The sequence below is a fragment of the Vicugna pacos genome, chromosome 36 (genome assembly GCF_048564905.1).
Source record: "Vicugna pacos chromosome 36, VicPac4, whole genome shotgun sequence".
Taxonomy (NCBI): Eukaryota; Metazoa; Chordata; class Mammalia; order Artiodactyla; family Camelidae; genus Vicugna; species Vicugna pacos.
In genome coordinates, this window is record NC_133022.1 from 7,954,089 (window position 1) to 7,976,923 (window position 22,835).

Here is a 22,835-nt window from a genome sequence, read left to right on the forward strand (position 1 = left end):
CGGTTTGGGCCAGTGGTCGTGGGGGCCTGGTGTGGGTAGCGGTTTGGGCCAGTGGTCGCGGTGGCTTGGTCTGGTGCGCGGTTTGGGCCAATGGTCGCGGGGGACTGGCCTTGGGCGCGGTTTGGGCCAGTGGTCGCGGGGGCCTCGCCTGGGGTGCCGTTTTGGTCAGTGGCTCCGGGATCCTGGCTTCGGGAGCGGTTTGGGTCAGTGGTCGTGGGGGCCTGGTTTGGGGAGCGGTTTGGGCCAGTGGTTGCGGGGACCTGGTCTGGGGAGTGGTTTGGTCCAGTGGTCGTGGGGGCCTAGTCTGGGGAGCGGATTGGGCCAGTGGTCGTGGGGGCTTGGCCTGGGGCGCGGTTTGGGCGAGTGGTCACGGGGGCCTGGACTGGGGAGCTGTTTGGGCCATTGGTTGCGGGGGCCTGGTTTGGGCCAGTGGTCGCGGGGGCCTGTCCTGGGGAGCGGTTTGGGCCAGTGGTCGCGGGGGTTTGGCCTGGGGCGCGGTTTGGGCCAGTGGTCGCTGGGGCCTGGCCTGGGGAGCGGTTTGGGCCAGTGATCACGGGGGTCTGGCCTGGGGCGCGTTTTGGGCCAGTGGTCGCTGGGGCCTGGCCTGGGGAGCGGTTTGGACCAGTCGTCGCGGGGGCCTGGAATGGGGCGCGGTTTGGGCCAGTGGTCACGGGGTCCTGGTTTGGGCCAGTGGTCACGGGGGCCTGGTCTGGGGAGAGGTTTGGGCCAGTGGTCGCGGGGGCCTGGCCTGGGGAGCGGTTTGGGCCAGTGGTCACAGGGGCCTTGTTTGTGGAGCGGTTTGGGCCAGTGGTCGCGGGGGTTTGGCCTGGGGCGCGGTTTGGGCCAGTGGTCGCAGGGGCCTGGCCTGGGGCGAGGTTTGGGCCAGTGGTCGCGGGGGTCTGGCCTGGGGCGCGGTTTGGGCCTGTGGTCGCTGGGGCCTGGCCTGGGGAGCGGTTTGGACCAGTGGTCACAGGGGCCTTGTTTGTGGAGCAGTTTGGGCCATTGGTCGCGGGGGCTGGCCTGCGGAGCGGTTTGGGCCAGTGATCACGGGGTCATGGTTTGGGCCAGTGTTCACGGGGGCCTGGTCTGGGGAGAGGTTTGGGACAGTGGTCGCGGGGGCCTGGCCTGGGGAGCGGTTTGGGCCAGTGGTTGCGGCGACCTGGCCTGGGGCGAGGTTTGGGCCAGTGGTCGCGGGGGACTGGCCTGGGCGCCGTTTGGGTCAGTGACTACGGGATCTTGGCTCGGGCGCGGTTTGGGCCAGTGGTCGCGGGGGCCTGGTCTGGGGAGCGGTTTGGGTCATTGTTCGCGGGGGTCTGGTCTGTGGAGCGGTTTGGTCCAGTGGTCTTGGGGGCCTGGTCTGGGGAGCGGTTTGGGCCAGTGGTCGCGGGGGCCTGGTTTGGGGAGCGGTTTGGGCCAGTGGTCGCGGGGGCCTGGTCTTGGGAGCGGTTTGGGTCAGTGTTCGCGGTGGCCTGGTCTGGGAAGCGGTTTGGGCCAGTGGTAGCGGGGGCCTAGCATGGGGCGCAGTTTGGGCCGGTGGTCGCGGGGGCCTGGTGTGGGGAATGGTTTGGGCCAGTGGTCGCGGTGGCCTGGTTTGGGGAGCGGATTGGGCCAGTGGTTGCGGGGGCCTGGTTTGTGGAGCGGTTTGGGCCAGTGGTAGCGGGGGCCTGGCCTGGGGCGCGCTTTGGGCCAGTGGTTGCGGGGGCATGTCCTGGGGAGCGGTTCGGGCCAGTGGTCGCGGGGGCCTGGCCTGGGTCCTCGTTTGGGTCAGTGGCTGCGGGATCCTGGATTGGGGCGCCTTTTGGGCCAGTGTTTGGGGGTAGCCTAGCCTGGGTCGCGGTTTGGGCCAGTGGTCGCGGGGGCCTGGCCTGGGGAGCGGTTTGGGCCAGTGGTCACAGGGGCCTGGCCTCGGGAGCGGTTTGGGCCAGTTGTTGCGGGGGCCTGGCCTGGGGAACGGTTTGGGCCAGTGGGCACTGGGGCCTGGCCTGGGGAGCGGTTTGGGCTAGTGGTCGCGGGGGCCTGGTCTGGGGCGCGGTTTGGGCCAGTGGTCACGGGGGCCTGGCCTGGGGAGCGGTTTGGACCAGTCGTCGCGGGGGTCTGGCCTGGGGCGCGGTTTGGGCCAGTGGTCACGGGGTCCTGGTTTGGGCCAGTGGTCGCGGGGGCCTGGCCTGGGTCGCAGTTTTGGTCAGTGGCTCCGGGATCCTGGCTTCGGGCGCGGTTTGGGTCTTTGGTCGCGGGGGCTTGGTCTGGGGAGAGGTTTGGGCCAGTGGTCACGGGGGCCTGTCTGGGGAGCGGTTTGGGCCAGTGGTCACGGGGGCCTGGTCTGGGGAGAGGTTTCGGCCAGTGGTCACGGGGGCCTGGTCTGGGGAGAGGTTTGGACCAGTGGTTGCGGCGGCCTGTCCTGGGGCGCGGTATGGGCCAGTGGTCGCGGGGGCCTGGCCTGGGGCGCCGTTTGGGTCAGTGACTACGGGATCCTGGCCTGGAGCGCGATTTGGGCCAGTGGTCGCGGGGGCCTGTCCTGGGGACCGTTTTGAGTCAGTGTTCGCGGGGGCCTGGTCTGGGGAGCGGTTTGGGCCAGTGGTCGTGGGGGCCTGGTCTGGGGAGCGGTTTGGGCCAGTGGTCATGGTGGCCTGGTTTGGGCCAGTGGTCGTGGGGGCCTGGTCTGGGGCGCGGTTTGGGCCAGTGGTCGCGGAGGCCTGTACTGGGGCGCCGTTTGGGTCAGTGACTACAGGATCCTGGCTTCGGGCGCGGTTTGGGCCAGTGGTCGTGTGGCCTAGTCTGGGGAGGGGTTTGGGCCAGTGGTCGCGGGGGCGTGGCCTGGGGAGCGGTTTGGGCCAGTGGTCGCGGGGGCCTGGTCTGGGGAGCAGTTTGGGCCAGTGGTCGTGGGGGCCTGGTCTGGGGAGCGGTTCGGGCCAGTGGTCGTGGGGGCCTGGTTTGGGGAGCGGTTTGGGCCGGTGGATGCGGCGACCTGGTCTGGGGAGCGGTTTGGGCCAGTGGTCGTGGGGGCCTAGTCTGGGGAGCGGATTGGGCCAGTGGTCGCGGGGGCTTGGCCTGGGGCGCGGTTTGAGCGTGTGGTCACGGGGGCCTGGCCTGGGGCGCTGTTTGGGCCACTGGTCCTGGGGGCCTGGCCTGGAGCGCGTTTTGGGCCAGTGGTCACAGGGGCCTTGTTTGTGGAGCAGTTTGGGCCATTGGTCGCGGGGGCTGGCCTGCGGAGCGGTTTGGGCCAGTGGTCACGGGGTCATGGTTTGGGCCAGTGTTCACGGGGGCCTGTCTGGGGAGAGGTTTGGGACAGTGGTCGCGGAGGCCTGGCCTGGGGAGCGGTTTGGACCAGTGGTTGCGGCGACCTGGCCTGGGGCGAGGTTTGGGCCAGTGGTCGCGGGGGACTGGCCTGGGCGCCGTTTGGGTCAGTGACTACGGGATCTTGGCTCGGGCGCGGTTTGGGCCAGTGGTCGCGGGGGCCTGGTCTGGGGAGCGGTTTGGGTCATTGTTCGCGGGGGTCTGGTCTGTGGAGCGGTTTGGTCCAGTGGTCTTGGGGGCCTGGTCTGGGGAGCGGTTTGGGCCAATGGTCGCGGGGGCCTGGTTTGGGGAGCGGTTTGGGCCAGTGGTCGCGGGGGCCTGGTCTGGGGAGCGGTTTGGGTCAGTGTTCGCGGGGGCCTGGTCTGGGAAGCGGTTTGGGCCAGTGGTAGCGGGGGCCTAGCATGGGGCGCAGTTTGGGCCGGTGGTCGCGGGGGCCTGATGTGGGGAATGGTTTGGGCCAGTGGTCGCGGTGGCCTGGTTTGGGGAGCGGATTGGGCCAGTGGTTGCGGGGGCCTGGTTTGTGGAGCGGTTTGGGCCAGTGGTAGCGGGGGCCTGGCCTGGGGCGCGCTTTGGGCCAGTGGTTGCGGGGGCATGTCCTGAGGAGCGGTTCGGGCCAGTGGTCGCGGGGGCCTGGCCTGGGGCCTCGTTTGGGTCAGTGGCTGCGGGATCCTGGATTGGGGCGCCTTTTGGGCCAGTGTTTGGGGGTAGCCTAGCCTGGGTCGCGGTTTGGGCCAGTGGTCGCGGGGGCCTGGCCTTGGGAGCGGTTTGATCCAGTGGTCCCGGGGGCCTGGTCTGGGGAGCGGTTTGGGCCAGTGGTCGCGGGGCCTGGCCAGGGCGCGGTTTGGGCCAGTGGTCGCGGGGGCCTGGCCTGGGGCGCGGTTTGGGACAGTGGTCGCGGGGACTTGTAGTGGGGCGTCGTTTGGGTCAGTGACTACGGGATCCTGGCTTCAGGCGCGGTTTGGGCCAGTGGTCGCGGGGGCCTGGCCTGGGGAGCGGTTTGGGTCAGTGGTCGCGTGGCTTAGTCTGGGGAGGGTTTTGTGCCAGTGGTCGCGGTGGCCTGCTCTGGGGAGCGGTTTGGGCCAGTGGTCACGGGGGCCTGGTTTGGGCCAGTGGTCACGGGGGCCTGGTCTGGGGAGCGGTTTGGGCCAGTGGTCGCGGTGGCTTGGTCTGGTGCGCGGTTTCGGCCAGTGGTCGCGGGGGACTGGCCTTGGGCGCGGTTTGGGCCAGTAGTCGCGGGGGCCTGGCCTGGGGCGCCGTTTTGGTCAGTGGCTCCGGGATCCTGTCTTCGGGAGCGGTTTGGGCCTGTGGTCGTGGGGGCCTGGCCTGGGGAGCGGTTTGGGCCAGTGGTCGCGGGGGCGTGGCCTGGGGAGCGGTTTGGACCAGTGGTCACAGGGGCCTGGCCTCGGGAGCGGTTTGGGTCACTGCTCCCGGGGGCCTGGTCTGGGGAGCGGTTTGGGTCAGCGGTCGCGGGGTCCTGGCTTGGGGAGCGGTTTGGGCCAGTTGTCGCGGGGGCCTGGTTTGGGTAGCGGTTTGGGCCAGTGTTCGCGGGGGCCTGGCCTGGGGCGCCGTTTGGGTCAGTGTCTACTTGATCCTGGCTCGGGCGCGGTTTGGGCCAGTGGTCGCGGGGTTCTCGCCTGGGTCGCGCATTGGGCCAGTGGTCACAGGGGCCTTGTTTGTGGAACGGTTTTGGCCAGTGGTCGTGGGGGCCTGGTTTGGGGAGCAGTTTGGGCTAGTGGTAGCGGGGAACTGGTCTGGGGAGCGGTTTGGGCCAGTGGTCGTGGGGGCCTAGTCTGGGGAGCGGATTGGGACAGTGGTCGCGGGGGCTTGGCTTGGGGCGCGGTTTGGGCGAGTGGTCACAGGGGCCTGGCCAGGGGAGCCGTTTGGGCCATTGGTTGCGGGGGCCTGGTTTGGGCCAGTGGTCGCGGGGGCCTGTCCTGGGGAGCGGTTTGGGCCAGTGGTCGCGGGGGTTTGGCCTGGGGCGCGGTTTGGGCCAGTGGTCGCAGGGCCCTGGCCTGTGGCGCGGTTTGGGCCAGTGGTCGCGGGGGTCTGGCCTGGGGCGCGGTTTGGGCCAGTGGTCGCTGGGGCCTGGCCTGGGGCGCGGTTTGGGCCAGTGGTCACGGGGGCCTGGCCTGAGGCGCGGTTTGGACCAGTCGTCGCGGGGGCCTGACCTGGGGCGCGGTTTGGGCCAGTGGTCGCGGGGGCCTGGCCTGGAGCGCGCTTTGGGCCAGTGGTCCCAGGGGCCTTGTTTGTGGAGCGGTTTGGGCCATTGGTTGCGGGGGCCTGGCCTGGGGAGCGGTTTGGGCCAGTGGTCACGGGGTCATGGTTTGGGCCAGTGGTCGCGGGGGCCTGGCCTGGGGAGCGGTTTGGGCCTGTGGTCGCCGGGCCCTCGCCTGGGGAGCGGTTTGGGCCACTGGTCGCGTGGGCGTGGTCTGGGGAGAGATTTGGGTCCGTGGTCGCTGGGGCCTGGTATGGGAAGCGATTTGGGCCGGTGGTCGCGGGGGCCTGACCTGGGGCGCGGTTTGGGTCAGTGGTCGCGGGGGCCTGGTCTGGGGAGCGGTTTCGGCCAATGGACGCAGGGGCCTGGCCTGGGGCGCGGTTTAGGCCAGTGGTCGCGGGGGCCTGGCCTGGGGAAATGTTTGGGCCAGTGGTCGCGGGGGCCTGGTCTGGGGAGCGGTTTGGGCCAGTGGCCGCGGGGGCCTGGCCTGGGGAGTGGTTTGGGCCAGTGGTCGTGGGGGCCTGGTCTTGGGAGCGGTTTGGGCCAGTTGTCGCGAGGGCCTGGCCTTGAGAGCGGTTTGGGCAGTGGTCAAGGGGGCCTGGCCTGGGGCGCGTTTGGGCAAGTGGTCACGGAGGCCTGGCCTGGGGCGCCGTTTGGGTCCGTGGCTACGGGATCCTGGCTTCGGGTGCGGTTTGGGCCAGTGATCGTGGGGGCCTGGTTTGGGCCAGTGGTCACGAGGGCCTGGTGTGGGAAGCGGTTTGGTCCAGTGGTCGTGGGGGCCTGGTCTGGGCTAGTGGTTGCGGGGGCCTGGTCTGGGGAGCGGTTTGGGCCAGTGTTCGTGGGTGCCTGGTTTGGGCCAGTGGTCACAGGGGCCTGGCCTGGGGAGCAGTTTGGGCTAGTGGTCGAAGGGGCCGGGTTTGTGGAGCGGTTTGGGCCAGTGGTCGCGGGGGCCTGGCCTGGGGCGCGGTTTGGGCCAGTGGTCGCGGGGGCCTGGCCTGGGGAGCGGTTTGGGCCAGTGGTCACGGGGGCTTGGCCTGGGGCGCGGTTTGGGCTATTGGTCGCGGCGGCCTGGCCTGGGGCGCGGTTTGGGCTAGTGGTCGCATGGGCCTTGTTTGTGGAGCTGTTTGGGCCAGTGGTCGCGGGGGCCTGGTCTGGGGAGCAGTTTGGGCCAGTATTGGCGGTGAGCTGGTTTGGAGAGCGGTTTGGGCCAGTGTTTGCGGGGACCTGGTCTGGGGAGCAGTTTCGGCCAGTGGTCGCAGGGGCCAGGCCTGGGGCGCGGTTTGGGCCAGTGGTCTTGGGGGCCTAGCCTGGGACGCGGTTTGGGCCAGTGGTCGCGAGGACCTGGCCTGGGGAGCGGTTTGGTCCAGTGGTCGCGGTGAGCTGGTTTGGAGAGCGGTTTGGGCCAGTGGTCGCGGGGGCCTGTACTGGGACGCCGTTTGAGTCAGTGACTACAGGATCCTGGCTTCGGGCGGGGTTTGGGCCAGTGGTCATGTGGCCTAGTCTGGGGAGGGGTTTGGGCCAGTGGTCGCGGGGGCGTGGCCTGGGGAGCGCTTTGGGCCAGTGGTCGCGGGGGCGTGGTCTGGGGAGCGATTTGGGTCAGTGGTCGCAGGGGCTTGGTCGGGTGCGCGGTTTGGGCCAGTGGTCAAGGCGGCCTGGCCTGGGGCGCGGTTTGGGCTAGTGGTCGCAGGGGCCTTGTTGGTGGAGCGGTTTGGGCCAGTGGAAGCGGGGGCCTGACCTGGGGAGCGGTTTGGGCCAGTGGTCGCGGGGGCCTGGTCTGTGGAGCGGTTGGGTCCAGTGGTCTTGGGGGCCTGGTCTCTGGAGCGGTTTGGGCCAGTGGTCGCGGGGGCCTGGTCTGGGGCGCGGTTTGGGCCAGTGGTCGCGGGGGCCTGGCCTGGGGAGCGGTTTGGGTCAGTGGTCGCGGGGGCCTGGTCTGGGTAGCGGTTTGGACCATTGTTCGCGGTGGCCTCTTCTGGGGAGCGGTTTGGGCCAGTGGTCACGGGGTCCTGGTTTGGGCCAGTGGTCACGGGGGCCTGGTCTGGGGAGAGGTTTGGGCCAGTGGTCGCGGGGGCCTGGCCTGGGAAGCGGTTTGGGCCAGTGGTTGCGGGGGCCTGGCCTGGGGCGCGGTTTGGGCCAGTGGTCGCGGGGGCCTCTACTGGGGCGCTGTTTGGGTCAGTGACTACAGGATCCTGGCTTTGGGCGGGGTTTGGGCCAGTGGTCGTGTGGCCTAAGCTGGGGAGGGGTTTGGGCCAGTGGTCGCGGGGGCGTGGCCTGGGGAGCGGTTTGGGCCAGTGGTCGCGGGGCCCAGGTCTGAGGAGCGGTTTCGGCCAGTGGTGCAGGGGCCTGGCCTGGGGCGCGGTTTTGGCCAGTGGTCGCGGGGGCCTGGCCTGGGGAGCGGTTTGGGTCAGTGGTCGCGGGGGCCTGGTCTGGGTAGCGGTTTGGACCATTGTTCGCGGTGGCCTGTTCTGGGGAGCGGTTTGGGCCAGTGGTCACGGGGTCCTGGTTGGGCCAGTGGTCATGGGGGCCTGGTCTGGGGAGAGGTTTGGGCCAGTGGTCGCGGGGGCCTGGCCTGGGGAGCAGTTTGGAACAGTGGTTGCGGCGGCCTGGCCTGGGGCGCGGTTTGGGCCAGTGGTTGCGGGGGCCTGGCCTGGGCGCCGTTTTGGTCAGTGACTACGGGATCCTGGCTCGGGCGCGGTTTGGGCCAGTGGTCGCGGGGGCCTGGTCTGGGGAGCGGTTTGGGTCATTGGTCGCGGGGGCTTGGTCTGTGGAGCGGTTTGGTCCAGTGGTCATTGGGGCCTGGTCTGGGGGGCGGTTTGGGCCAGGGTCATGGTGGCCTGGTTGGGGCCAGTGGTCACGGGGACCTGGTCTGGGGAGCGGTTTGGGCCAGTGGTCGCGGGGGCCTGGCCTGGGAAGCGGTTTGGGCCAGTGATTGCGGGGGCCTGGCCTGGGGCGCGGTTTGGGCCAGTGGTCGCGGGGGCCTCTACTGGGGCGCCGTTTGGGTCAGTGACTACAGGATCCTGGCTTCGGGCGGGGTTTTTGCCAGTGGTCATGTGTCCTAGTCTGGGGAGGGGTTTGGGCCAGTGGTCGCGGCGGCGTGGCCTGGGGAGCGGTTTGGGCCAGTGGTCGCGGGGGGCGTGGTCTGGGGAGCGATTTGGGTCATTGGTCGCTGGGGTCTGGTCTGGGAAGCGATTTGGGCCAGTGGTTGCGGGGGCCAGGTCTGGGGAGCGGTTTGTGCCAGTGGTCGTGGCGGCCAGGTCTGGGTAGCGGTTTGGGCCAGTGGTCGCGGGGGCTTGGTCTGGTGCGCGGTTTGGGCCACTGGTCAAGGGGGCCTGGCCTGGGGCACGGTTTGGGCTAGTGGTCGCAGGGGCCTTGTTGGTGGAGCGGTTTGGGCCAGTGGCCGCGGGGGCCTGGCCTGGGAAGCGGTTTGGGCCAGTGGTCGCGGGGGCCTGGTCTGGGGAGCGGTTTGGGTCATTGGTCGTGGGGGCCTGGTCTGTGGAGCGGTTTGGTCCAGTGGTCTTGGGGGCCTGGTCTGGGGAGCGGTTTGGGCCTTTGGTCGCGTGGGCCTGGCCTGGGAAGCGGTTTGGGCCAGTGGTCACGGGGTCCTGGTTTGGGCCAGTTGTCACGGGGGCCTGGTCTGTGGAGAGGTTTTGGCCAGTGGTCTCGGGGGCCTGGCCTGGGGAGCGGTTTGGGTCAGTGGTCGCGGTGGCCTGGGCCTGGAGCGCGATTTGGGCCAGTGGTCGCGGGGGCCTGTCCTGGGGACCGTTTTGAGTCAGTGGTCGCGGGGGCCTCTTCTGGGGAGCGGTTTGGGCCAGTGGTCGTGGGGGCCTGGTCTGGGGAGCAGTTTGGGCCAGTGGTCATGGTGGCCTGGTTTGGGTCAGTGGTCACGGGGGCCTGGTCTGGGGAGCAGTTTGGGCAGGTGGACGCGGGGGCCTGGCCTAGGAAGCGGTTTGCGCCAGTGGATGCGGGGGCCTGGCCTGGGGCGCGGTTTGGGCCAGTGGTCGCGGGGGCCTATACTGGGGCACCGTTTGGGTCAGTGATTTCGGGATTCTGGCTTCGGGCTCGGTTTGTGCCAGTGGTCACAGGGGCCTTGTTTGTGGAGCGGTTTGGGCCAGTGGTCGCGGGGGCCTGGCCTGGGTTGCGGTTTGGGCCAGTGGTCGCGGGGGCCTGGCCTGGGGAGCGGTTTGGGCCAGTGGTCACGGGGGCTTGTCCTGGGGCGCGGTTTGGGCCAGTGGTCGCGGCGGCCTGGCCTGGGGCGCGGTTTGGGCTAGTGGTCGCATGGGCCTTGTTTGTGGAGCTGTTTGGGCCAGTGGTCGCGGGGGCCTGGTCTGGGGAGCAGTTTGGGCCAGTATTCGCGGTGAGCTGGTTTGGAGAGTGGTTTGGGCCAGAGGTCGCGGGGGCCAGGTCTAGGGAGCGGTTTGGGCCAGTGGCCGCAGGGGCCTGGCCTGGGGCGCGGTTTGGGCGAGTGGTCGCGGGGGCCTGGCCTGGGGAGCGGTTTGGGTCAGTGGTGGCGGGGGCCTGGTCTGGGGAGCGGTTTGCGCCAGTGGTCGCGGTGGCATGGTTTGAGGCACGGTTTGGGCCAGTGGTCGCGGGGGCCTGGCCTGGGGAGCGGTTTGGGCCAGTGGTCCCGGGGGCCTGGTGTGGGGAGCGGTTTGGGCCAGTGGTCACGGGTGCCTGGTTTCGGCCAGTGGTCACGGGGGCCTGGCTTGGGGAGCAGTTTGGGCTAGTGGTCGAAGGGGCCGGGTTTGTGGAGTGGTTTGGGCCAGTGGTCGCGGGGGCCTGGCCTGGGGCGCGGTTTGGGCCAGTTGTCGCGGGGGCATGGCCTGGGGAGCGGTTTGGGCCAGTGGTCGCGGGGGCATGGCCTGTGGAGCGGTTTGGGCCAGTGGTCGCGGTGGCCTGGTCTGGGGAGCGGTTTGGGCCAGTTGTCGCGGGGGCCTGGCCTGGGGAGCGGTTTGGGCTTGTCGTCGCGTGGTCCTGGCCTTGGGGGCCGTTCGGGCAAGTGGTCACCGTGGCCAGGCCTGGGGCGCCGTTTGGGTCCGTGGCTACGGGATCCTGGATTCGGGTGCAGTTTGGGCCAGTGATCGTGGGGGCCTAGTTTGGGCCAGTGGTCACGGGGGCCTGGTGTGGGGAGCGGTTTCGGCCAGTGGTCGTGGGGGCCTGGTTTGGATCACTGGTCGCGGGGTCCTGGTCTGGGGAGCGATTTGGATCAGCGGTCAAGGGGGCCTTGTCTGGGTAGCGGTTTGGGCCAGTGGTCGCGGTGGCCTGGTTTGGGGAGCGGTTTGGGCCAGTGGTCGCGGGGGCCTTCTCTGGGGAGCGGTTTGGGCCAGTGGACGCAGGGGCCTGGCCTGAGGCGCGGTTTGGGCCAGTGGTCGCGGGGGCCTGGCCTGGGGAGCGGTTTGGGCCAGTGGTCGCGGGGGCCTGGTCTGGGGAGCGGTTTGGGCCAGTGGTCGCGGGGGCCTGGCATCGGGCGCGGTTTGGGTCAGTGGTCACGGGGCCCTGGCCTGGGTAGCGGTTTGGGCCAGTGGTCGCGGTGGACTGGCCTGTGGCCCGGTTTGGGCCAGTGGTCGCGGGGGCCCGGCCTGGGTCGCAGTTTTGGTCAGTGGCTCCGGGATCCTGGCTTCGGGCGCGGATTGGGCCTTTGGTCGCGGGGGCTTGGTCTGGGGAGAGGTTTGGGCCAGTGGTCGCGGGGGCCTGGCCTGGGGGGCGGTTTGGACCAGTGGTTGCGGCGGCCTGGCCTGGGGCGCAGTTTGGGCCAGTGGTCGCAGGGGTCTGGCCTGGGTCGCGCATTGGGCCAGTGGTCACAGGGGCCTTGTTTGTGGAACGGTTTTGGCCAGTGGTCGTGAGGGCCTGGTTTGGGGAGCGGTTTGGGCCAGTGGTCGCGGTGGCCTGGCCTGGAGTGCGATTTGGGCCAGTGGTCGCGGGGGCCTGTCCTGGGGACCGTTTTGAGTCAGTGGTCGCGGGGGCCTGGTCTGGGGCGCGGTTTGGGCCAGTGGTCGTGGAGGCCTGGTCTGGGGAGCGGTTTGGGCCAGTGGTCATGGTGGCCTGGTTTGGGTCAGTGGTCACGGGGGCCTGGTCTGGGGAGCAGTTTGGGCCAGTGGACGCGGGGGCCTGGCCTAGGAAGCGGTTTGCGCCAGTGGATGCGGGGGCCTGGCCTGGGGCGCGGTTTGGGCCAGTGGTCGCGGGGGCCTATACTGGGTCGCCGTTTGGGTCAGTGACTACGGGATTCTGGCTACGGGCGCGGTTTGTGCCAGTGGTCACAGGGGCCTTGTTTGTGGAGCGGTTTGGGCCAGTGGTCGTGGGGGCCTGGTCTGGGGAGCGGTTTGGGCCAGTGGTCGCGGGGGCCTGGTCTGTGGAGCGGTTTGGGCCAGTGGTCGCGGGGGCCTGGTCTGCGGAGCGGTTTGGGCCAGGGGTCGTGGGGGCCTGGTCTGGGGAGCAGTTCGGGCTAGTGGTCGCGGGGGCCTGGCCTGGGGCGCGGTTTGGGCCAGTGGTCGCGGGGGCCTGGCAGGGCGCCGTTTGGGTCAGTGACTACGTTATCCTGGCTCGGTCGCGGTTTGGGCCAGTGGTCGCGGGGGCCTGGTCTGGGGAGCGGTTTGGGTCATTGGTTGCGGGGGCGTGGTCTGTGGAGCGGTTTGGTCCAGTGGTCTTGGGGGCCTGGTCTGGGGAGTGGTTTGGGCCAGTGGTCACGGGGGCCTGGTCTGGGGAGCGGTTTGGGCCTGTGGTCGCAGGGGCCAGGTCTGGGGAGCGGTTTGTGCCAGTGGTCGTGGGGGCCTGGTCTAGGTAGCGGTTTGGGCCAGTGGTCACGGGGGCTTGGTCTGGTGCGCGGTTTTGGCCAGTGGTCAAGGGGGCCTGGCCTGGGGCGCGGATTGGGCTAGTGGTCGCTGGGGCCTTGTTGGTGGAGCGGTTTGGACCAGTGGCCGCGGGGGCCTGGTCTGGGGAGCGGTTTGGGCCTGTGGTCGCGGGGGCCTGGTCTGTGGAGCGTTTTGGTCCAGTGGTCTTGGGGGCCTGGTCTGGGGAGCGGTTTGGGCCATTGGTCGCGGGGGCCTGGTCTGGGGAGCGGTTTGGGCCAGTGGTCGCGGGGGCCTGGTCTGGGGAGCGGTTCGGGCCAGTGGTCGCGGGGCCTGGCCTGGGGCGCAGTTTGGGTCAGTGACTACGGGATCCTGGCTCGGGCGCGGTGTGGGCCAGTAGTCGCGGGGGCCTGGCCTGGGTCGCGCATTGGGCCAGTGGTCGCGGGGGCCTGTCCTGGGGACCGTTTTGAGTCAGTGGTCGTGGGGGCCTGGTCTGGGGTGCGGTTTGGTCCAGTGGTCGTGAGGGCCTGGTCTGGGGAGCGGTTTGGGCCAGTGGTCATTGTGGCCTGGTTTGGGTCAGTGGTCACGGGGGCCTGGCCTGGGAAGTGGTTTGGGCCAGTGGACGCGGGGGCCTGGCCTGGGGCGCGGTTTGGGCCAGTGGTCGCGGGGGCCTATACTGGGGCGCCGTTTGGGTCAGTGACTACGGGATTCTGGCTTCGGGCGCGGTTTGGGACAGTGGTCACAGGGGCCTTGTTTGTGGAGCGGTTTGGGCCAGTGGACGTGGGGGCCTGGTTTGGGGAGCGGTTTGGGCCAGTGGTCGCGGTGGCCTGGTCTGTGGAATGGTTTGGGCCAGTGGTTGCGGGGGCCTGGTCTGGGGAGCGGTTTGGGTCATTGGTCGCAGTGGCCTGGTCTGTGGAGCGGTTTGGGCCAGTGGTTGCGGGGACCTGGTCTGGGGAGCGGTTTGGACCAGTGGTCTCGGTGGTCCGGCCTGGGGCCCGGTTTGGGCCAGTGGTCACGGGGGCCTGGACTGGGGAGCGCTTTGGGCCAGTGGTCACAGGGGCCTTGTTTGTGGAGCGGTTTGGGCCATTGGTCGCGGGGGCCTGGCCTGGGGAGCGGTTTGGGCCAGTGGTCACGGGGTCTTGGTTTGGGCCAGTGGTCGCGGGGGCCTGGTCTGTGGAGCGGTTTGGGCCAGTGGTCGCGGGGGCCTGTACAGGGGCGCCGTTCGTGTCAGTGACTACAAGATCCTGGCTTCGGACGCGGTGTGGGCCGGTGGTCGTGTGGCCTAGTCTGGGGAGGGGTTTGGGCCAGTGGTCGCGGGGGCTTGGCCTGGGGAGCGGTTTGGGCCAGTGGTCGCGGGGGCGTGGTCTGGGGAGCGATTTGGGTCATTGGTCGCTGGGGCCTGGTTTGGGGAGCGATTTGGGCCAGTGGTCGCGGTGGCCAGGTCTGGGGAGCGGTTTGGGCCAGTGGTCGTGGGGGACTGGTCTGGGTAGCGGTTTGGGCCAGTGGTCGCGGGGGCTTGGTCTGGTGCGCGGTTTGGGCCAGTGGTCAAGGGGGCTTGGCCTGGGGCGCGGTTTGGGCTAGTGGTCGCAGGAGCCTTGTTGGTGGAGCGGTTAGGGCCAGTGGTCACGGGGGCCTCGCCTGGGGCGCGGTTTGGGCTAGTGGTCGCATGGGCCTTGTTTGTGGAGCTGTTTGGGCCAGTGGTCGCGTGGGCCTGGTCTGGGGAGCAGTTTGGGCCTGTATTCGCGGTGAGCTGGTTTGGAGAGCGGTTTGGGCCAGTGGTTATGGGGACCTGGTCTGGGGTGCAGTTTCGGCCAGTGGTCGCAGGGGCCAGGCCTTGGACGCGGTTTGGGCCAGTGGTCGCGGGGGCCTGGTCTGGGGAGCGGTTTTGGCCAGTGGTCGCGGGGGCCTGGCCTGGGGAGCGGTTTGGGCCAGTGGTCGCGGTGGCCTGGTCTGGGGAGCGGTTTGGGCCAGTGGTCGCGGGGGCCAGGTCTGGGGAGCGGTTTCGGCCAGTGGTCGCAGGGGCCTGGCCTGGGGCGCGGTTTGGGCCAGTGGTCGCGGGGGCCTGGCCTGGGGAGCGGTTTGGGCCAGTGGTCGCGGGGGCCTGGCATCGGGCGAGGTTTGGGTCACTGATCACGGGGCCCTGGCCTGGGTAGCGGTTTGGGCCAGTGGTCGTGGGGGACTGGCCTTTGACGCGGTTTGGGCCAGTGGTCGCGGGGGCCTGGCCTGGGTCGCAGTTTTGGTCAGTGGCTCCGGGATCCAGGCTTCGGGCGCGGTTTGGGCCTTTGGTCCCGGGGGCTTGGTCTGGGGAGTCGTTTGGGCCAGTGGTCGCGGGGGCCTGTCTGGGGAGCAGTTTGGGCCTGTGGTCATGGGGGCCTGGATTGGGCCAGTGGACACGGGGGCCTGGTCTGGGGAGAGGTTTGGGCCAGTGGTCGCGGGGGCCTGGCCTGGGGAGCGGTTTGGACCAGTGATTGCGGCGGCCTGGCCTGGGGCGCGGTTTGGGCCTGTGGTCGCGGGGCCTGGCCTGGGGCGCCGTTTGGGTCAGTGACTACGGGATCCTGGCTCGGGCGCGGTTTGGGCCAGTAGTCGTGGGGGCCTGGCCTGGGTCGCGCATTGGGCCAGTGGTCGCGGGGGCCTGTCCTGGGGACCGTTTTGAGTCAGTGGTCGTGGGGGCCTGGTCTGGGGTGCGGTTTGGGCCAGTGGTCGTGAGGGCCTGGTCTGGGGAGCGGTTTGGGCCAGTGGTCATGGTGGCCTGGTTTGGGTCAGTGGTCACGGGGGCCTGGCCTGGGAAGTGGTTTGGGCCAGTGGACGCGGGGGCCTGGTCTGGGGCGCGGTTTGGGCCAGTGGTCGCGGGTGCCTATACTGGGGCGCCGTTTGGGTCAGTGACTACGGGATTCTGGCTTCGGGCGCGGTTTGGGACAGTGGTCACTGGGGCCTTGTTTGTGGAGCGGTTTGGGCCAGTGGACGTGGGGACCTGGTTTGGGGAGCGGTTTGGGCCAGTGGTTGCGGGTACCTGATCTGGGGAGCGGTTTGGACCAGTGGTCTCGGGGGTCCGGCCTGGGGCGCGGTTTGGGCCAGTGGTCACGGGGGCCTGGCCTTGGGAGCGCTTTGGGCCAGTGGTCACAGGGGCCTTGTTTGTGGAGCGGTTTGGGCCATTGGTTGCGGGGACCTGGCCTGGGGAGCGGTTTGGGCCAGTGGTCACGGGGTCCTGGTTTGGGCCAGTCGTCACGGGGGACTGGTCTGTGGAGCGGCTTGGGCCAGTGGTCGCGGGAGCCTGTACTGGGGCACCGTTCGGGTCAGTGACTACAAGATCCTGGCTTCGGGCGCGGTGTGGGCCGGTGGTCGTGTGGCCTAGTCTGGGGAGGGGTTTGGGCCAGTGGTCGCGGGGGCCTGACCTGGGGCGCCGTTAGGGCAAGTGGTCACGGAGGCCTGGCCTCGGGCGCCGTTTGGGTCCGTGGCTACGGGATCCTGGCTTCGGGTGCGGTTTGGGCCAGTGATCGTGGGGGCCTGGTTTGGGCCAGTGGTCACGGGGGCCTGGTGTGGGGAGCGGTTTGGGCCAGTGGTCACGGGGGCCTGGTTTGGGCCAGTGGTCACGGGGGCCTGGCCTGGGGCGCGGTTTGGGCCAGTGGTCGCATGGGCCTTGTTTGTGGAGCTGTTTGGGCCAGTGGTCGCGGGGGCCTGGTCTGGGGAGCAGTTTGGGCCAGTATTCGCGGTGAGCTGGTTTGGAGAGCGGTTTGGGCCAGTGGTTGCGGGGACCTGGTCAGGGGAGTAGTTTCGGCCAGTGGTCGCAGGGCCCAGGCCTGGGGTGCGGTTTGGGCCAGTGGTCACGGGGGCCTAGCCTGGGACGCGGTTTGGGCCAGTGGTCGCGGGGGCGTGGCCTGGGGAGCGGTTTGGGCCAGTGGTCGCGGAGGCCTGGCCTGGGGAGCGGTTTGGGCCAGTGGTCGCGGGGGCCTGGTCTGGGGAGCGGTTTGGGCCAGTGGTCGCGGGGGCCTGGCATCGGGCGCGGTTTGGGTCAGTGGTCACGGGGCCCTGGCCTGGGTAGCGGTTTGGGCCAGTGGTCGCGGGGGCGTGGCCTGGGGAGCCGTTTGGGCCAGTGGTCGCGGGGGCCTGGCCTGGGTCGCAGTTTTGGTCAGTGGCTCCGGGATCCTGGCTTCGGGCGCGGATTGGGCCTTTGGTCGCGGGGGCTTGGTCTGGGGAGAGGTTTGGGCCAGTGGTTGCGGCGGCCTGGCCTGGGGCGCAGTTTGGGCCAGTGGTCGCAGGGGTCTGGCCTGGGTCGCGCATTGGGCCAGTGGTCACAGGGGCCTTGTTTGTGGAACGGTTTTGGCCAGTGGTCGTGAGGGCCTGGTTTGGGGAGCGGTTTGGGCCAGTGGTCGCGGTGGCCTGGCCTGGAGCGCGATTTGGGCCAGTGGTCGTGGGGGCCTGTCCTGGGGACCGTTTTGAGTCAGTGGTCGCGGGGGCCTGGTCTGGGGCGCGGTTTGGGCCAGTGGTCGTGGAGGCCTGGTCTGGGGAGCGGTTTGGACCAGTGGTCATGGTGGCCTGGTTTGGGTCAGTGGTCACGGGGGCCTGGTCTGGGGAGCAGTTTGGGCCAGTGGACGCGGGGGCCTGGCCTAGGAAGCGGTTTGCGCCAGTGGATGCGGGGGCCTGGCCTGGGGCGCGGTTTGGGCCAGTGGTCGCGGGGGCCTATACTGGGTCGCCGTTTGGGTCAGTGACTACGGGATTCTGGCTACGGGCGCGGTTTGTGCCAGTGGTCACAGGGGCCTTGTTTGTGGAGCGGTTTGGGCCAGTGGTCGTGGGGGCCTGGTCTGGGGAGCGGTTTGGGCCAGTGGTCGCGGTGGCCAGGTCTGGGGAGCGGTTTGGGCCAGTGGTCGTGGGGGACTGGTCTGGGTAGCGGTTTGGGCCAGTGGTCGCGGGGGCTTGGTCTGGTGCGCGGTTTGGGCCAGTGGTCAAGGGGGCTTGGCCTGGGGCGCGGTTTGGGCTAGTGGTCGCAGGAGCCTTGTTGGTGGAGCGGTTAGGGCCAGTGGTCGCGGGGGCCTGGCCTGGGGCGCGGTTTGGGCTAGTGGTCGCATGGGCCTTGTTTGTGGAGCTGTTTGGGCCAGTGGTCGCGTGGGCCTGGTCTGGGGAGCAGTTTGGGCCTGTATTCGCGGTGAGCTGGTTTGGAGAGCGGTTTGGGCCAGTGGTTATGGGGACCTGGTCTGGGGTGCAGTTTCGGCCAGTGGTCGCAGGGGCCAGGCCTTGGACGCGGTTTGGGCCAGTGGTCGCGGGGGCCTGGTCTGGGGAGCGGTTTTGGCCAGTGGTCGCGGGGGCCTGGCCTGGGGAGCGGTTTGGGCCAGTGGTCGCGGTGGCCTGGTCTGGGGAGCGGTTTGGGCCAGTGGTCGCGGGGGCCAGGTCTGGGGAGCGGTTTCGGCCAGTGGTCGCAGGGGCCTGGCCTGGGGCGCGGTTTGGGCCAGTGGTCGTGGGGGCCTGGCCTGGGGAGCGGTTTGGTCCAGTGGTCGCGGGGGCCTGGCATCGGGCGAGGTTTGGGACACTGATCACGGGGCCCTGGCCTGGGTAGCGGTTTGGGCCAGTGGTCGTGGGGGACTGGCCTTTGGCGCGGTTTGGGCCAGTGGTCGCGGGGGCGTGGCCTGGGTCGCAGTTTTGGTCAGTGGCTCCGGGATCCAGGCTTCGGGCGCGGTTTGGGCCTTTGGTCGCGGGGGCTTGGTCTGGGGAGTCGTTTGGGCCAGTGGTCGCGGGGGCCTGTCTGGGGAGCGGTTTGGGCCTGTGGTCATGGGGGCCTGGATTGGGCCAGTGGACACGGGGGCCTGGTCTGGGGAGAGGTTTGGGCCAGTGGTCGCGGGGGCCTGGCCTGGGGAGCGGTTTTGACCAGTGATTGCGGCGGCCTGGCCTGGGGCGCGGTTTGGGCCTGTGGTCGCGGGGCCTGGCCTGGGGCGCCGTTTGGGTCAGTGACTACGGGATCCTGGCTCGGGCGCGGTTTGGGCCAGTAGTCGCGGGGGCCTGGCCTGGGTCGCGCATTGGGCCAGTGGTCGCGGGGGCCTGTCCTGGGGACCGTTTTGAGTCAGTGGTCGTGGGGGCCTGGTCTGGGGTGCGGTTTGGGCCAGTGGTCGTGAGGGCCTGGTCTGGGGAGCGGTTTGGGCCAGTGGTCATGGTGGCCTGGTTTGGGTCAGTGGTCACGGGGGCCTGGCCTGGGAAGTGGTTTGGGCCAGTGGACGCGGGGGCCTGGCCTGGGGCGCGGTTTGGGCCAGTGGTCGCGGGTGCCTATACTGGGGCGCCGTTTGGGTCAGTGACTACGGGATTCTGGCTTCGGGCGCGGTTTGGGCCAGTGGTCATGGTGGCCTGGTTTGGGTCAGTGGTCACGGGGGCCTGGCCTGGGAAGCGGTTTGGGCCAGTGGTCGCGGGGGCCTGGTCTGGGGAGCGGTTTGGGCCAGTGGTCGCGAGGGCCAGGTCTGGGGATCGGTTTCGGCCAGTGGTCGCAGAGGCCTGGCCTGTGACGCGGTTTGGGCCAGTGGTCGCGGGGGCGTGGCCTGGGGAGCCGTTTGGGCCAGTGGTCGCGGGGGCGTGGCCTGGGGAGCGGTTTGGGCCAGTGGTCGCGGAGGCCTGGCCTGGGGCGCGGTTTGGGCCAGTGGTCACGGGGGCCTGGTTTGGGCCAGTGGACACGAAGGCCTGGTCTGTGGAGAGGTTTGGGCTAGTGGTCGCGGGGGGCTGGCCTGGGTCGCGCATTGGGCCAGTGGTCACAGGGGCCTTGTTTGTGGAGCGGTTTGGGCCAGTGGTCATGGGGGCCTGGTTTCGGGAGCGGTTTGGGCCAGTGGTCGCGGTGGCCTGGCCTGGAGCGCGATTTGGGCCAGTGGTCGCGGGGGCCTGTCCTGGAGACCGTTTTGAGTCAGTGGTCGCGGGGGCCTTGTCTGGGGAGCGGTTTGGGTCATTGGTCGCAGGGGCCTGGTCTGGGGAGCGGTTTGGGCCATTGATCGTGGGGGCCTGGTCTGGGGAGCGGTTTGGGCCAGTGGTCACGGGGGCCTGGTCTGGGGAGCGGTTTGGGCCAGTGGTCGCGGGGGCCTGACCTGGGAAGCGGTTTGGGCCATTGGTCACGTGGGCTTGGCCTGGGGCGCGTTTTGGGCCAGTGGTCGCGGGGGCCTGGCCTGGGGCGCGGTTTGGGCTAGTCGTCGCATGGGCCTTGTTTGTGGAGCTGTTTGGGCCAGTGGTCGCGGGGGCCTGGCCTGGGGAGCGGTTTGGGGAGTATTCCCGGGGGCCTGGCCTGGAGAGCGGTTTGGGCCAGTGGTCCCGGGGGCCTGGTCTGGGGAGCGGTTTCGGCCAGTGGTCGCGGGGGCCTGGTCTGGGGAGCGGTTTGGGCCAGTGATCGTGGTGAACTGGTTTGGGGAGCGGTTTAGGCCAGTGGTCGCGCGGACCTGGTCTGGGGAGCAGTTTGGCCAGTGGTCGCAGGGGCCTGGCCTGGGGCGCCGTTTGGGTCAGTGGCTGCGGGATCCTGGCTTGGGGCACGGTTTGTGCCAGTGGTCGCGGGGGCCTGGCCTGGGGCGCGGTTTGGGCCAGTGGTCGCGGGGGCCTGGTCTGGGGAGTAGTTTGGGTCAGTGGTCGCGGGGGCCTGGTTTGGGTAGCGGTTTGGGCTAGTGGTCGCTGGGGCCTTGCCTGGGGCGCCGTTTGGGTCAGTGGCTATGGGATCCTGACTTCAGGCGCGGTTTGGGCCAGTGGTCGCTGTTTGGGTTAGTGGTCGCGTGAAGTCATGACTCTTCTTTTCTTCTAGAATCGCGCGGCCCGAGTCCGAGTGGGCAAGGGGGACTAGCCAGTGACCTACGAGGAGGCACACGCACCTCACTACATCGCGCACCGCAAAGGCTGGCTGTCGCTGCACACAAGTGAGGGGGCGATGCCTGTCTCGTTTGTAGAGGTTGACGAGGCCTTCCGGGGGTCGGTGATGCGACCCCAGGCCCCACCTCAGGAGTTCTTAATCGTGATTGTCGCAAAAACAGGAAATGAACACGTGTCAGAAGTTTTATTTGACTCACTAATTAGTGGCAGAGACAGAAATCAGTTAGCGCCTTCAAAGGAGAAGTAAAAAGGGAGAGACGTGATACGGCTGGCAATATTTTTCATTCACGGTGCCTGAAGGCAATTATTTTGTATTGCTATTGGGTGTCTGTAATTTAAGGAGATGTAGACTAGCTCAGAGGCAGTGGAAAGAGTTATAACCCAGTAGAAATCGATGACCCGGAAAACTGAATATTGCAGTTTCCCCCCGAAGCACACGTTTCACTACAAGTTGCCCTCCATTATTCACAGATTCCATGTTTGTGAATTTGCACACTCTTGGTCTTTCACGTTCATTCTGAGACATGGGCGGAGCAGAACCCCTCATGCATCTTGCCATGCAAGCAAGGCTCTGCCTTTTAGCTTCAGCTTTCATGCTGTAAACAGATATCCATTTTGAAATGTATTAGTGCTGTGTTTTCAAGTTTTGTGCTTTTTTTTTTGGTGATTCCACTGCCTCAAAGTAGCATATAATACTGAAGTTCTGTCTAGTGTTCCTAAGCACAAGAAGGCTTCAATTTACCTTACAGGGAAAACATGATAAAAAAGCTTTCTTCAGGCATGAGTTAACAAAGGTGTTGGGAAAGAGTTCAGTGTTAACCAGCCACACGCAGATATCTTTAAACAGAAAAACAAAATAAAACCTTACATATTGATCTGTTGACAAAAATATTGTAACCAAAGGCTTGAGAAACCTAACCATGTATTTCCATCAGGAACAGTGATTCATTATTTGCTAATTCATTATTCACGGTGATTTTATGGAACATAACTAGTGAGTTTATAGAATATAACTACTATGGATTAATGAGAATCAATAGTATTTTGTTTCCTATGAGAGTCTCAACTTGAATGTTTGAGATACATGTATCTAGAGAACGTACTTAAAATACGGATTTCTTTTCCCCACCCATTTCAAGTTCTGGGTCTAAAGTCTGGGGGTGGGTGTAGAGACCCTTAACAGCTAAGGGTCCAGAACGAGAATCCAGTGGTTGAGGTCACGGCGCTGGCCAGTGAGAGAACTCACATCCTTAAACTCAGAAGTAGCTGGTGGCCTCATCTCTGGCCCGTGGGCTGGCGAGGGCTTCTATACGGTGGTGAAGAAGGAGCGGGAAGGGGGCTGGCAGAGGAATCACCTGAGTCTTGTGCCCTGGCGAATTTTTTTTTGTAAAACAAGGGTACTGATCATATGTACTTCACAGGATTTGTTTGGGGGTTATTGGCATAATGTACTTTGCGTTTAAAGTGTATTTCTTTTTATTCCCTTTATAGGACAAAAGAGAAGAGGCTGGGGTCGGGTGTGGAATCAAGTGCCCAGGGCCCTTGGATGTTACCGCTAGAGTTTTGACCAACGTGCCGTGGTGCCCTTCTCTTTTCAGGTAACCTGGATGGGGAGGAGCATGCCGCAGAGCGGACAGTGGAAGATGTCTTCCTCCGCAAATTTATGCTGGGCACCTTCCCAGGCTGCCTGGCTGACCAGCTTGTCCTCAAGCGCCGGGCTAACCAGCTGGAGATCTGTGCCCTGGTCCTGAGACAGCTGCCAGCACACAAGTTCTACTTCCTCGTGGGCTACAGCGAGACCCTGCTGTCCCACTTCTACAAGTGTCCTGTGCGTCTGCACCTGCAAACTGTGCCCTCCAAGGTTGTGTATAAGTACATCTAGGCCATCTGCCCCTTCTGCATCAAGCTCTAGCCTGTGAAGGACAGAAACCTGTGGGAAAGGGCTGAAGTAGAAATGGGGGAAGTAGGTCCCATCGGACTACTGAGGCTTTGTTTTCAAAGTTGCCCTCGAATAAATAGACTTATTCCATGTTGTCCTGCCTTTCAGTCCATCTAGGGAACTAAAACAGGGCTTCCTTGAGGATGCTGTAGGCTTCCCAGGAAGGCGGCTAGTTACGTAAGGTTTAGGTAATATTTAACAGTTCATTGAGTATTTTGTGCCAATTGTGTCAGGAACTTTACCTGAAGTTCTTCGTTGCCTCTTAAAAATGGAAAGATTCAAGCAGTGTTAATTTTCTAAAAATCAAAACAATACCGACATGGTGGGGAATGTTATAGCTCAGCGGTGAGAGTACATGCTTAGCATGCACGAGGTCCTGAGTTCAGTCCCCAGTACCTCCATTGAAATAACTAAATAAATAAACCGAGTTACCTCCCCCTCAAAAAACAAGTAAAAACAATATGGACATGTATGACGTTAACCATGAAGCTTACTTGTAATGCTTCCCCAGGAAGGACTACTGTAAACTGTTGTAGTTTATTTCCAGGTGTACTTTTCCCCCCAGAAATCCTGTACTGCATGCTCATTATTTATTAAGCTTTTAACTGCCCCTACACTGTGCCAGACACTCAGCTGGGAGCCCATCAAGGAACAGAACCTTCCATTCCAGGATCCTGGCCTTCACAGCACTTGTATCCCAGTGGAAGGGGGCAGACGGATGGGCAGCATCGAAGACTCCAGGCAGGTGAGGGAGGTAGGTAGGCCTGTAAACGAGGGAAGAACGTTTCAGGGACGT

General features: G+C 66.8%; 1 protein-coding gene across 1 annotated transcript in view; it reads left to right on the forward strand.

The window, feature by feature from the left end:
* Positions 1–22,596, forward strand: part of LOC140691683 (uncharacterized) — a 73,214-nt gene extending 50,618 nt beyond the window's left edge. The window contains exon 4 of the mRNA XM_072955535.1: positions 21,699–22,596. Within this exon, the coding sequence (XP_072811636.1) occupies positions 21,699–21,982 (284 nt within the window). The 3' untranslated portion in view covers positions 21,983–22,596. The remainder of the gene's footprint in view (positions 1–21,698) is intronic.
* Positions 22,597–22,835: the final 239 nt, after the last annotated feature.